Source organism: Bombina bombina, chromosome 4, assembly GCF_027579735.1.
Source record: "Bombina bombina isolate aBomBom1 chromosome 4, aBomBom1.pri, whole genome shotgun sequence".
Taxonomy (NCBI): domain Eukaryota; kingdom Metazoa; phylum Chordata; class Amphibia; order Anura; family Bombinatoridae; genus Bombina; species Bombina bombina.
The window spans coordinates 358633540-358646005 of NC_069502.1; the positions used below are offsets into that span (position 1 = coordinate 358633540).

Sequence of the window (12466 nt, forward strand, 5' to 3'; positions counted from 1 at the left end):
TCCCCGCCTTGCTCTCCCTTTGGTAAAGGAGTCTCTACTGCCCAGGGAACTGGACCTGGATGCAAAGCTGAAGTATGCTGGTCACTGTTGCATCCTCTGCATCTTATGTTATTTTTGCAGTCTTTGGCAATATGTCTGGTGGATGCACAACATCTAAAGCAGATAGAATTCTCCTTCAGGTAAGTTTTACGTTCATCAATGTGCTTGCTTCTGAACCCACGACACTATGACAGTGGGTGTGGTTTATTATGAATTGGACATGGACTGTCTGATTCCATGGATTTCCAAGAAGGGCTTTTCACTTGTGGAGTTGCATTAGTAGCTGACACTTCTGTCTTTCTTACTGACACCGTTGGTCTGTTGCTGTACCTTGTTCCTGACTTCTCTGTATTTACTGGAAATTGGTTGCTGCATGTTGAGAATATGAAGCTTGGATCATTTCTGGTCTTTGCTTGGTTGACAATAAATCTGGTGAAGAAACTGAATGGTGGAAAGGAGACATGATGGTCTTCTTTGTACTTGGAACCTTGAAAAAAACACTTTTCTTGCAGGCTATATGGCAGTTTTTCAATAATTGGTCTGATGCCACGAGCTGTGTCTAGGTATGCCAGTCCTGACAAAAAGCCTCCTGTCTTAGCTGCATTCACCGCCAACATGTCACAAAGTTCTCTTAACTTTATGTTGTCTTTGTTTGAGATTTTGGGGAAGTTTTCTAGCTTCATTAACAGTGCATTCTCAATAGCTTCAGGGCTGCCATAACATTCTTCTAGTCTCTGCCATACCATTTTAACTCCATCAATTGGGTTATGAACATGCACTGACCTGATTCTCTTAGCCTGTTGAGATGATTCTGGTCCAAGCCACTTAGTCAAAAGATCTAGCTCTTCTCTGGCTGTAAGATTAAGATCTCTGGTGACACCTTGGAATGATGTCTTCCATGCCCAGTAGTTCTCTGGTCGATCATCAAATGTTAGTAGCCCTGTACTCACTAACTCTCGACGAATCAGGTGCTTTGCTAGGTCAGTAGTCTCTGAAGTTCCTAATGTGCTATTTCTGAGAGGGGATATGTGAGAGTCCATATAATGTGATGGATGTTGTGGATCAGCATAGCCTCTGCTTTCTTGAAAGCGCACCCTTGGTGTTGAGACATTTGCAGTGTCAGTCTGGGAAGGAGGGTGCAAGTCAGTAATACTTGGAGTGGACTGTAAATATGTTGAGTCAGGAAACTGTGGCATTATGCTGGACATATGTTGGATAGGAGCATGCTCTGTTTTATCTTGATCCAGAGCATGGTTCTGTACATACTCATGAGTCCTTTGTACTGAATTATGGGTAGTTATTTCTGCAAAATCTTGAAGTGGTTCCTCTTCTAGTTCAGCTGCTGCTTCATAGACTGCTGCTTCAGCAGATGCTGCAACTGCTGCCCTTTGAATCTTTAGCACATGCATATTCTCTTCTAACTCTGCCTTGTGCCTAGCTGCCTCTGCTTCTATTGCTGCTTTCAGCTTTATCATGTCTGCTTCTTTTTCAGCATAAGAAATTTGTGCCTGGGCTGTTTGCGCTTTAGCACGGGCTCTGAATCCTGCAGAACTGACTGATGATCTGCTGGAGCGCATGGAATATTTAGAGCCAGAGGCATAGGATCTGGTCTCTAAAGTTTGCTGCGTCATATCAACACTCTTATCTTGGTTCATAGTGATCAGGTTAAAGTAGTGCAATATTTTAAATGCAGTTCTTGTGCAAATTATTTTTACTGCCTTTCACTTTAAATTGCAGGTCTTGTATGTTTGCTTGTTATTTACTGTTTTTTACTTTAAAATGCAGCCTTTGTATCTTGCTTGTTATTGCTTCTCACTTTTCAATGCAGCTCCTATATCTTCCCTTGATATAGCATGCTTTTTACTTTACAATGCAGCTCTGTATCTTCCCCTGATATAGCCTGCCTTTTTACTATACAATGCAGCTTTGTATCTTGCTTTGATATAGCATGCCTTTTTACTGTACTGTCCTCACTACTGATAGCTAGACAGCTAGTTAACAAACCAGACAGAAATAGCTTTGTGTTTATTCCAAACTGATTTTACTTCTGAATAGTTATTTTTGTAAAACTGCAATACAAAAAGAAAAGTTGAAATTACAATATGTAGTTACACGTGGTGCTTGCAATACATACAATAATACATGTTTCTAACACAGAGAGCTTACATTTATTCCTTACAGCCAATAGCAATGCAATTCAAATGTACAATGAACTCTTAGCAAAAAAACAAATAACTTACAGGCATATGTATGTTTAGAGGCAAATGTTTAAGAGCTGATTTCCATGCTTCTTGAAGCTAAGATGGCTGCTGAGAAACTGAAAGTAACTTTTTATTAACAAACTTTATTAACACTTCCTGTTTTATTCTTGAGAGGAACCAAGCTGTAATTGCAACATGAAACCACCAGATGTCATCAACATGAACATAATAAGCATATAATAGACAGAACAAATATATTGAGCATTTTTACAAAAGTGGGAACCAATTAAACACATAAGACACAGTATTACAGCAGGAATTACATAAGGAAACAATGAGATACATAGAACACAATATTACAAAATGACTTGCCTTGTGTATTGCCCCTTGTCCAACCCTTGTTTAATTCTTGTATAAATCTTTCTTAATGCCTCATTTATAAAATGTTCACTTAAAAAATGTGAACATATGTTTTTGTAGCAATGCACACTGCCCAGAGCAATGCACAGCCCAAGCTAATGTTAAATATATAGGCAGGGAAGTCAGCTGTGTCCACTAAATTTTGTTTTAAATAGGATTAATTTATTTAATTGTAGTAATTTTATTTAGATTATTTTAAATTATATTTAAGTTGGGGGGGTTAGCATTAGGTTTAGACTTAGGTTTAGGGGTTAATACCTTTAATATAGTAGCGGCGACGTTGGGGGTGGCAGATTAGGGGTTAATAAATGTAGGTAGGTGTCAGCGATGTTCGGGACGCAAACACTAGTTAATAAAATTTAACTAGTGTTTGCGAAGCGGGAGTGCGGCAGTTTAGGGGTTAATATATTTATTAAAGTGGCGGCGATGTCCGGTCGGCAGATTAGGGGTTAATATATTTATTAAAGTGTTTCCGATATGGGGGGGGCTCGGTTTAGGGGTTAATAGGTAGTTTATGGGTGTTAGTGTTCTTTTTAGCGCTTTAGTTAAAGGGACAGTCTACACCCAACATATATGTATTTTAACATATTCTTACATATCACACAAGCATCCTTTACCATGTCCCTCTTCTATACGCTTTCAAGAAGTTGCTGAAAATGTAACAGATTTGAACTTTGTAACTGCCTAAAATGGATGCCAAGCTCCGCCCACTGCTTTGCATAGTTGGTTTATGTCTAGTTTCTTCCTATCATGATCGACTCGTAAATATGTTTTTATACGCGCTCCCGCTGATCTGCAGTTAATACATATGAGTGTTGCTGCCTATTCCTTCCCAAAATAGTCTGCTGTAATTTTTGTTCCGGAAGGCTTGACTGTTGCTTACGCTCTGCATATGTATTGTATGCTAGTATGTTCTCTCCCACTTCATCAGTGTATTAAAATTGCTGTGTGTATTTTAGTTTTCTTTCCGCACAAACCACTGCCCCTCTTCCATTTCCACTAGCAGAATTACCTCCATATTTCCTGTCTCTGTGTGGCAAAATCTTGAATTGTCTGCCGGTGTCTGCTACTATCTCCCACACTTTCTGCTTCACATTATCTCGTTTTGCTTTTCTGTTCTAGTCTGAGCCTCTGTCTTAATGGTCAAAAAGCACAGCACAATTAAAAAAAAAAAAAAAAAAAAAAGTGTCACAGGAACCTCCGTTTCTAAATTCCTCTAACCTAATGAGCTGTGCTGAGCTCCTGACCTCTTGCTATAATTTTTCTACACTTCTTCGCCGACGCCGTTTGTGTTGTAAAAGTGATTGTGTCTGTAACACAGACACTCTGATGACAAGAATCCTGTCAGCCTCATATCTACTTGCTAAAGGCTAAGTACTCACAACTTTTAGTTTTAATACGCTTATGTAATCATTTTACATATTTTTAGACAATATGGTTTCTAGGAAAAAACACTGTACAGCATGTCATATTTATTTATTTATTTATCGGCTCAGGGTTTATTACTGCAGTAGTTATAATACTGTTAACAACTTTCACATTATTTTATTATTTCTAATCTATGTATTGTTATTGGCAGGGGGGCCTGGGGGGGGGGAGACAGAGAGAAACAGAGCAGAGAGCGAGAGAGAGATAAAGGGATAGATAGAGAGAGATGGGGGGGGAGACATGGAGGGGGAGACAGAGAAACAGAGCAGAGAGAGCTAAAGGGAAAGAGAGAGACAGAGAAACAGAGAGAGACAGGGGGGAGAGAGACAGAGGGGGGGGGGGAGAGAGAGAAAGAACCAGAGGTGGAGAGAGAGCTAGAGGTAGGGAGACAAAGGAGGGAGACAGAGTAAAAGAGGGGGAGACAGGGGGGAAAGAGACAGAGGGGGTTTGAGAGCAGAGACAGTATCACTTATGAACTGCAAGATACACCCATTCTCTGCAATAATTAAAAAAAATTAAAAACATCTAAGTAGGGGGAAAGCACTATTAATTAATATGTTTTGTTTCTTTCTACACAACCAAAAAAGAAGAGATTAAAGCAAATAATTATTGGGGTTAACATTTAAATAAAAAATAAGAAAACTGAGGCTCCAGTGAGACCCTATCTTCTAATCCACAGTCCAGTTTAATAGGAAAAACTTTGTTCTTTGCAGAAGCCAGTATCACTTTCAGCCTCCCCTAGTTAGTATCTTATTGATGGTGCACTTACACCTTTGCAGATTCCCTCCCTGTCCGCATATTGCATGATGCGCTGTGAAGTTTTTTCTGAGTGCCAGCCTAGGACTTACTGTGCATCTGCACAATTTACATAGATGAGCCAACATGGTGCACAATCCCACCACCCCCATGCAAAGACAGCTGACAGAGTGCACGCCACCAGACCCCCTTCCTCTACACAAATATTATGAATTAGTAATTTTTCTTATTTAATATATAAAAAATAATAAATACCATTATTTTAATAAAGATGCATGACTGTGATTAAAATTCCTGCAGCTGAGCGCAGGGCCCTTGGTCAAGTGCCTAATGGCCTGAATGCTTATTGTGTGCCCGCCTGTGTGTGTGTATATATGTATATATATACGTATATGTATATATATATATATATATATATATATATATATATATATATATATACATACACACATATACATACTTAGACATTTATATGTATGTATCTCTTTGTTAAAGCCCTTTACCTACCTTTTTTTTCTAACACCTGAGACCACTTTTTTGTGCAATATTAGTTTTTTAATAATTTTTATTAGATGGTGTTATTATTAGTAACTCTTCTTTAAATGTATTTTTAATGTGTTTTGTGCAATTGTTTTGCGAAACAGTTAACCAGAGCTCTGAGAACATGCTATCCCGATGCATTTACTTCAATTGCGCTCAAGCGATCATGTTTACTTTAAAATTGTAACACGAGCGATACATCTGATGCGCGAAAATGCCTGCAATAAACCCCTTTACGCTTGCGAGTAATTGTTAGGGCACCACTTGTAATCTAGCCCTATATGAGGGAGAGGTGCAGAGATTTGTCTACCTGCACAGACCGGGGTATAAGGACAACTGTGGTTTATAACATTCATAAGTAAGGAGCCAAAATGTATTAGACTTTATTAACAATAACATAAATGATAAACTGAATAAAATAACATTTTCTTACCACAAGAATATAAAGATTATTTATATAACAATTAAGGACTTGCAGTAGAAAAAAATCACAAGTAAAAGGAAACTGAACCTCCACTAGGAAGCCACTATAACTATCACTATTTGTATGAAATGATGACGGTCCGCCCACAATAAATGTCCCCTGTATTTCTGTCTGAGGAAAAAAAAAAAACATGCACAATTTGAAATAGCTAACTGAAAAATACTAAACGTGCACTGCTAAACTGTCACACAAGACAAGGGCTAGCTGGACAAGAAGAAAGCTGTGGGTGGAGCTTGGTGGCCATTTTCAGTTACTAACCAACAATGATTATTCAAATGTTTCATATACTTCTTGCAAGCTTATAGAAGTGGGACCAGTTGCAGGATGCTTCTCTGGTATGTAACAATAGGTTATCAAAACTATGTATTGGGTCTAGACTGTCCCTTTAAGAGTCTTATGTTCCAGCGTTTGCCCATAAAACTCTTAACTACTGACTTTTAAATGCGGTAGGAGTCTTGACAAGAGATGGTCTACCACTCACTTCTTCCAAGACTCGTAATACCAGCGTTAGGCAAATCCCATTGAAAAGATAGGATACGCAATTGACGTAAGGAGATTTGCGGTATGCTCGAGTCGCGGAAGAAAAGTGAGCGGTACTCGTAATACCAGCGGGCATTAAAAAAGCAGCATTGGGACCTCCCAACGCTGCTTTTTAAGGCTAACGCCAAACTCGTAATCTAGCCGTAAGTGATCCTGATAAGTAATGTTTTTGTATTAACTGTTGTGCTTACACTGCAGGGATTAAGATACGTTTACATTAAGCAACTAATTTGTGTTTTTGTTTTAATATCACTATTGAATTTATTCTTTGTAATCTAAATGTGCACTCAATAAAGAGAGAAAAAGTTGGATTTCAACCCAAGTTAAAGGGGGATAATACTCATATGCTATATCACTTGAAAGTGAGGCAGCATAACTGTAAAAAGCTGACATGAAAATATCACCTGAACATCTCGGGAAGATATTTTTCCTTAAACTGAATAGGGGAATAGCATGACATGCCAGATGCACACTCCCTTGCAAGTCCTAGGACTAGCATTCTTTACAGTGAGGTGAGAAAACTTAAGAACATTTGAGTTGAATATATTCCTTTTTTACATAGATATGTTTAAGTGATATTTTCTAGTCAGCTTTTTACAGCTATGCTGCATCACTTTCAAACGCTGCAACATTTGGGTTTCATGACCCTTAAAATGTTTAACAAATGTATTGTAATGCACCTGATATATAAATAGTATATCCTATGCTATCAAAGAAAAAAGGTGGTAGCACAGCATACAATTTTCTATTATCTAATTTGCTTTGTTCTTTTTCTAGCCTTTGTTGAAAAGAATTCCAATGTAGGCTCAGGAGCTAAAAGCTAGCTGCTGATTGGTGGCTGCACATACAGTATATGCCTTTTGTTATTAACATACAGAAGTGTTCAGCTAACTCCCAGTAGCTCATTTCTTCTCCTTCGATAAAGAATACCAATCAGATCTAGAAAAATTGATGATAGAATTAAATCTGAAAGTTGTTTAAAATGTAAAGCTCTCTGAATCATGAAAGAAAAAAATTGGGTTTCATGTCCCTTTAAAGGGACAATCTACTTGAAAATGTTTTTTGTTTAAAAAGATTGAATATACCTTTAGTACCCATTACCCAGTTTTCCATAACCAACATATTTATATTAATATACATTTTACCTCAGTGATTTTATTGTATCTAAGCTTCTGCAGATTGATCCCTTGGCCCCTATTTAAGACGGTCTGGCGGACCCGATCCGACAGTGCGGATCAGGTCCGCCAGACCTCGCTGAATACGACGAGCGTATTGCTTTAGCATTGCACCAGCAACTCACAAGAGCTGCTGGTGCAACGCCGCCCCCTGCAGACTCGTGGCCGCCAGCAGTGGGGTGTCAATCAACCCAAGTCAATCAACCCAATCGTGCTCAGAGCAGGCGGACAGGTTATGGAGCAGCGGTCTTTGTGACCGTTGCTTCATAACTGCTGTTTCTGTGAGCCTGCAGGCCTGCCAGAAACACGGGGCATCAAGCTCCATTCGGAGCTTGATAGATAGGCCCCCTTATCTCAGTTCTTTTGACAGAGTTGCATTTTAGCCAATCAGTGCTGACTCATAAATAACTCCACATAAGTTAGCACAATGTTATCTATATGAGACACATGAACTATCACTGTCTAGCTGTAAAAAAAATTCAAAACGCACAGAGATAAGAGTTTGGGCTCCATGTACTAAACGGCGGGCGGACAGCTTCTCAACTCTCGAAGCTGTCCGTCCGCCTTCGCTACACACGGGCAGCAGATCTGTTGATCCGCTTGCCCATATGTATCATTACACACTCATCGGAGTGTGTAATGCCTGCCCCTTCATTCGCGCGACCAATCAGGTGATTGAAGGGGCTGTCAATCACCAAGAGCGAGCAAGCTCTCAGTGATTTTCCCTCGCCACCTAAGAGGTGGCGTAGTAAGCAGCGGTCTAATGACCGCTGCTTCTTACATTGCGGGAAGCAGGCTCGCATATGCAAACCTGCCCTGCAAAGGCTCCGGAGCAGCTTTCGCTGCTTCGTACATGAAACCCTTTGTCTTCAAGGGCTTAGGAATTAGTAAATAAGCCTAGCTAGGTTTTGCTTTCAAGAAATAACATCAAGAGAAAAGAGAAAATTTGATGATAAAAGTACATTGGAAAGTTGTTTAACCCCTTAGTGACCAGAGCACTTTTCCATTTTCTGTCCGTTTGGGACCAAGGCTATTTTTACATTTCTGCGGTGTTTGTGTTTAGCTGAAATTTTCCTCTTACTCATTTACTGTACCCACACATATTATATACCGTTTTTCTCGCCATTAAATGGACTTTCTAAAAATACCATTATTTTCATCATATCTTATCATTTACTATAAAATAATTTATAAAATATGAGGAAAAATAGAAAAAAACACACTTTTTCTAACTTTGAACCCCAAAATCTGTTTCATATCTACAACCACCAAAAAACACCCATGCTAAATAGTTTCTAAATTTTGTCCTGAGTTTAGAAATACCCAATGTTTACATCTTCTTTGCTTTTTTTTGTAACTTATAGGGCCATAAATACAAGTAGCACTTTGCTATTTTCAAACCATTTTTTTTTTCAAAATTAGCGCTAGTTACATTGGGACACTGATATCTTTCAGGAATCCCTGAATATCCATTGACATGTACATATTTTTTTTTAGAAGACATCCCAAAGTATTGATCTAGGCCCATTTTGGTATATTTCATGCCACCATTTCACCGCCAAATGCGATCAAATACAAAAAATCGTTCACTTTTTCACAAATTTTTTCACAAACTTTCAGTTTCTCACTGCTTGTGCAATTATGGCATAAATGGTTGTAAATTCTTCTCTGGGATCCCCTTTGTTCAGAAATAGCAGACATATATGGCTTTGGCATTGCTTTTTGGTAATTAGAAGGCCGCTAAATGCCACTGCGCACCACACGTGTATTATGCCCAGCAGTGAAGGGGTTAATTAGGGAGCATGTAAGGAGCTTTTTGGGGTATTTTTAGCTTTAGTGTAGTGTAGTAGACAACCCCAAGTATTGATCTAGGCCCATTTTGGTATATTTCATGCCACCATTTCACCGCCAAATGCGATCAAATTAAAAAAAAACGTTAAATTTTTCACAATTTTAGGTTTCTCACTGAAATCATTTACAAACAGCTTGTGCAATTATGGCACAAATGGTTGTAAATGCTTCTCTGGGATCCCCTTTGTTCAGAAATAGCAGACATATATGACTTTGGCGTTGCTTTTTGGTAATTAGAATGCTGCTAAATGGCGCTGCGCATCACACGTGTATTATGGCTAGCAGTGAAGGGGTTAATTAGGTAGCTTGTAGGGAGCTTGCAGGGTTAATTTTAGCTTTAGTGTAGAGATCAGCCTCCCACCTGAAACATCAGACCCCCTGATCCCTCCCAAACATCTCTCTTCCCTCCCCTACCCCACAAATCTCCCCGCCATCTTAAGTACTGGCAGAAACTCTGCCAGTACTAAAATAAAAGGAAAATGTTGGCTTTTTTGTGCATTTTTTTTAGCATATTTACATATGCTTATGTGTAGGATCCCCCTTAGCCCCCAACCTCACTGATCCCCCACCAAACAGCTCTCTAACCCTCCCCCTCTGACTTAATGTGCGCCATCTTGGGTACTGGCAGCTGTCTGCCAGTACCCATTTTAGTGAAAAATATGCTGTTATTATTTTAAAAATGTCCCTTTTCTGTAGTGTAGCTTCCCCCCCCCAATACCAACCCCCCACCCCTTCCTGATCCCTTAGATGCTTTTAAAAAAATAAGTTTATTTTCATTTTTTTTACAATTTACTTGTAACTTTTTTCTGTAGTGTAGCGGTTCCCACCTGCTCCCGCCCCGTGCACGCGCCCGCCCGCCACCCCCCGTGCGCGCCCCCGTGCGCGCCCCCGGCGATACAGCCCCCGATCCCGCCCCCCTCTCTGACTAAGAAGCGATCGATGGCCGCCCACCCACCTCCCACTTCAGCTCCCACCCACCAACGAATGCGGCCATCGATGTCCGGTGCAGAGAGGGCCACAGAGTGGCTCTCTCTGCACCGGAGGGGTAAAAAATGTTATTGCAGGATGCCTCAATATCGAGGCATCCTGCAATAAGCGGAAAACAGCTGGAAATGATCAGGATCGCTTCCAGCTGCTTTCCAAACCGAGGACGTGCAGGGTACGTCCTTGGTCGTTAAGTGACTTTTTTAAGAGCACGTACCCTGCACATCCTCGGTCATTAAGGGGTTAAAATTGCATGCTCTAAATTTTTTTGTCTAGAATGTCCCTTTAAATGTAGTACTTGCAGCCAATCAGAAATAATGCTTTCAAATTTAGATCTTTTGAAAACCATCTTGCTACTAATGAAATGTTTATAACAAAGAACAAATCTTCTCTATCCATGAGGAACGCTTATGGTGCATTATTGTACCAAGTGTACAATATACAATATATATATATATATATATATATATATATATACCACAGATTTTTATGTCACACAAAAATGCAACTGGTGTGGATTGAGCTCCAGTAATATTAACACCCCATACCACTTGAATTGTTGTGCTTCACTTGTAATCTAAACTACAATATATATTTTTTGCAAATAGAAACTTAATACCATAAAAAAGAAAATTAAAAAAATAGGCCACTATTTGCCCAAATTATAACTGCTGGCTGCAGAGAAAACCTGAAATCGCGGAAGGATATTCAGATATTCAGGTAAATTAAGATCTATCTATTCAGCACACAGGATCGGCTCCAAGGGGGGGCAATGCCCGCCAAATGGAATGCTGTGCCCCATCAAAAAATAATTTTGTTATTGTATAAATAAGTGTCTCATGATTTTGGAAAGGTGCTGGTAACCCTAGTTATGATACCAGTCACACCTAGTGGGTATTCACACAGCATGTTGTGTGTGTATCACTTTCTCAGTGGAATGATGCTGACCTTTTACAAGCAACAAACATAAACTGTTCCCTGCACAATGTGTACAAACCAGACTCTTACAGGGAGACTGTATAGAATAAATCTCTTACACGCAATGCACCTTCACCTAGGGTAGCTATGACACCAGCCCCGAACTGTAAAGTTCTCAAAAAACTTTGTAAACCAGTCACTCAATGGGAACAATGATACCAGCAACCACTCAGCAAATTGTGTACATATCAATCATGGTGTGGGTGTTCCCATTATAGTGTGTATATAGCAGTCACATGCAGTAGGTGTTCCCAGCATAGCGTGTCTATCTATACCAGTCACATACAATGGGTGGTTCCTTATACAATGCCAACCTCTTGTCCAACCCATATGCATGTCGTGCTCAAGTTACAGTCCAATGCCTGCACTGGGCCAGCAAAACAAGCAGTAGGGTAAGGAGCCCTTCTCATCTGACAACAGCAGCAAACTAACTAAGGGAATGATTCCATTTTACATAAACATGGCGGCCCTCAGAGGTGCGCACCAGCTGCTGTATCACAGTAAGTCCCAAGCTTTTCTATTTACCATATTATACAATGCTAACCGAGCTTTAAACCTGCTCTGTGCCCGCATTATATACCCAACAGGCAGGCGGGAAGCATTCACTCTGAGCCTGTGACTGGCATAGCGGGTCACTCACAACCTTGTAGAGGCAAAGCATGTGGTTTCCTGATGCTAATATATCTTCACGTTTAGCATATTTTATGTTGTTTACTAACATTACCAGCTGATTGCATTAACCAGTAGTTTACTCTCTATATGCATTTGCTTGATATATCCACTATAGTCTCAGTGCAGTATGGATTAAAAGTGCTTCTGTCAGATGCTTCTGTTGCAAGTGTATTTGATTAGAAACTCTGATGTCACTCTGAGTGGTAATTGCACTGTCAGTGTAGCATTATTTTATTTCTCTTGAAAGGGATGTCCCCTCACTCTACTCTTATTTTGACTCTCATACATGCTTTGTAAAAAATGTGTGCCCCCTTGTGAAAAAAAATGCCCCCCCATTTCATTCATTCTGGAGCCAAGTCTGTCAGCACACCTGCTACATCTGACCATCTTCAATTAAG

The 12466-nt window shown here is 39.7% G+C and overlaps 1 protein-coding gene across 1 annotated transcript; it reads right to left on the reverse strand.

The window, feature by feature from the left end:
* Nucleotides 1-222: 222 nt before the first annotated feature.
* On the reverse strand, nt 223-2341 carry LOC128655382 (uncharacterized). The gene is made up of 2 exons (XM_053709026.1): nt 2280-2341; nt 223-2108 (listed from the first exon to the last, which is right to left on the reverse strand). The coding sequence occupies exon 2, from the start codon at nt 1692-1694 to the stop codon at nt 225-227; it is 1470 nt and encodes a 489-aa protein (XP_053565001.1). The 5' UTR covers nt 1695-2108; nt 2280-2341; the 3' UTR covers nt 223-224.
* Between the last annotated feature and the right edge of the window lie 10125 nt (nt 2342-12466).

Bases quoted from the DNA above. Each gene is read 5' to 3' on its own strand.
- LOC128655382 (XM_053709026.1), bottom strand. From the start codon at position 1,694: ATGAACCAAGATAAGAGTGTTGATATGACGCAGCAAACTTTAGAGACC.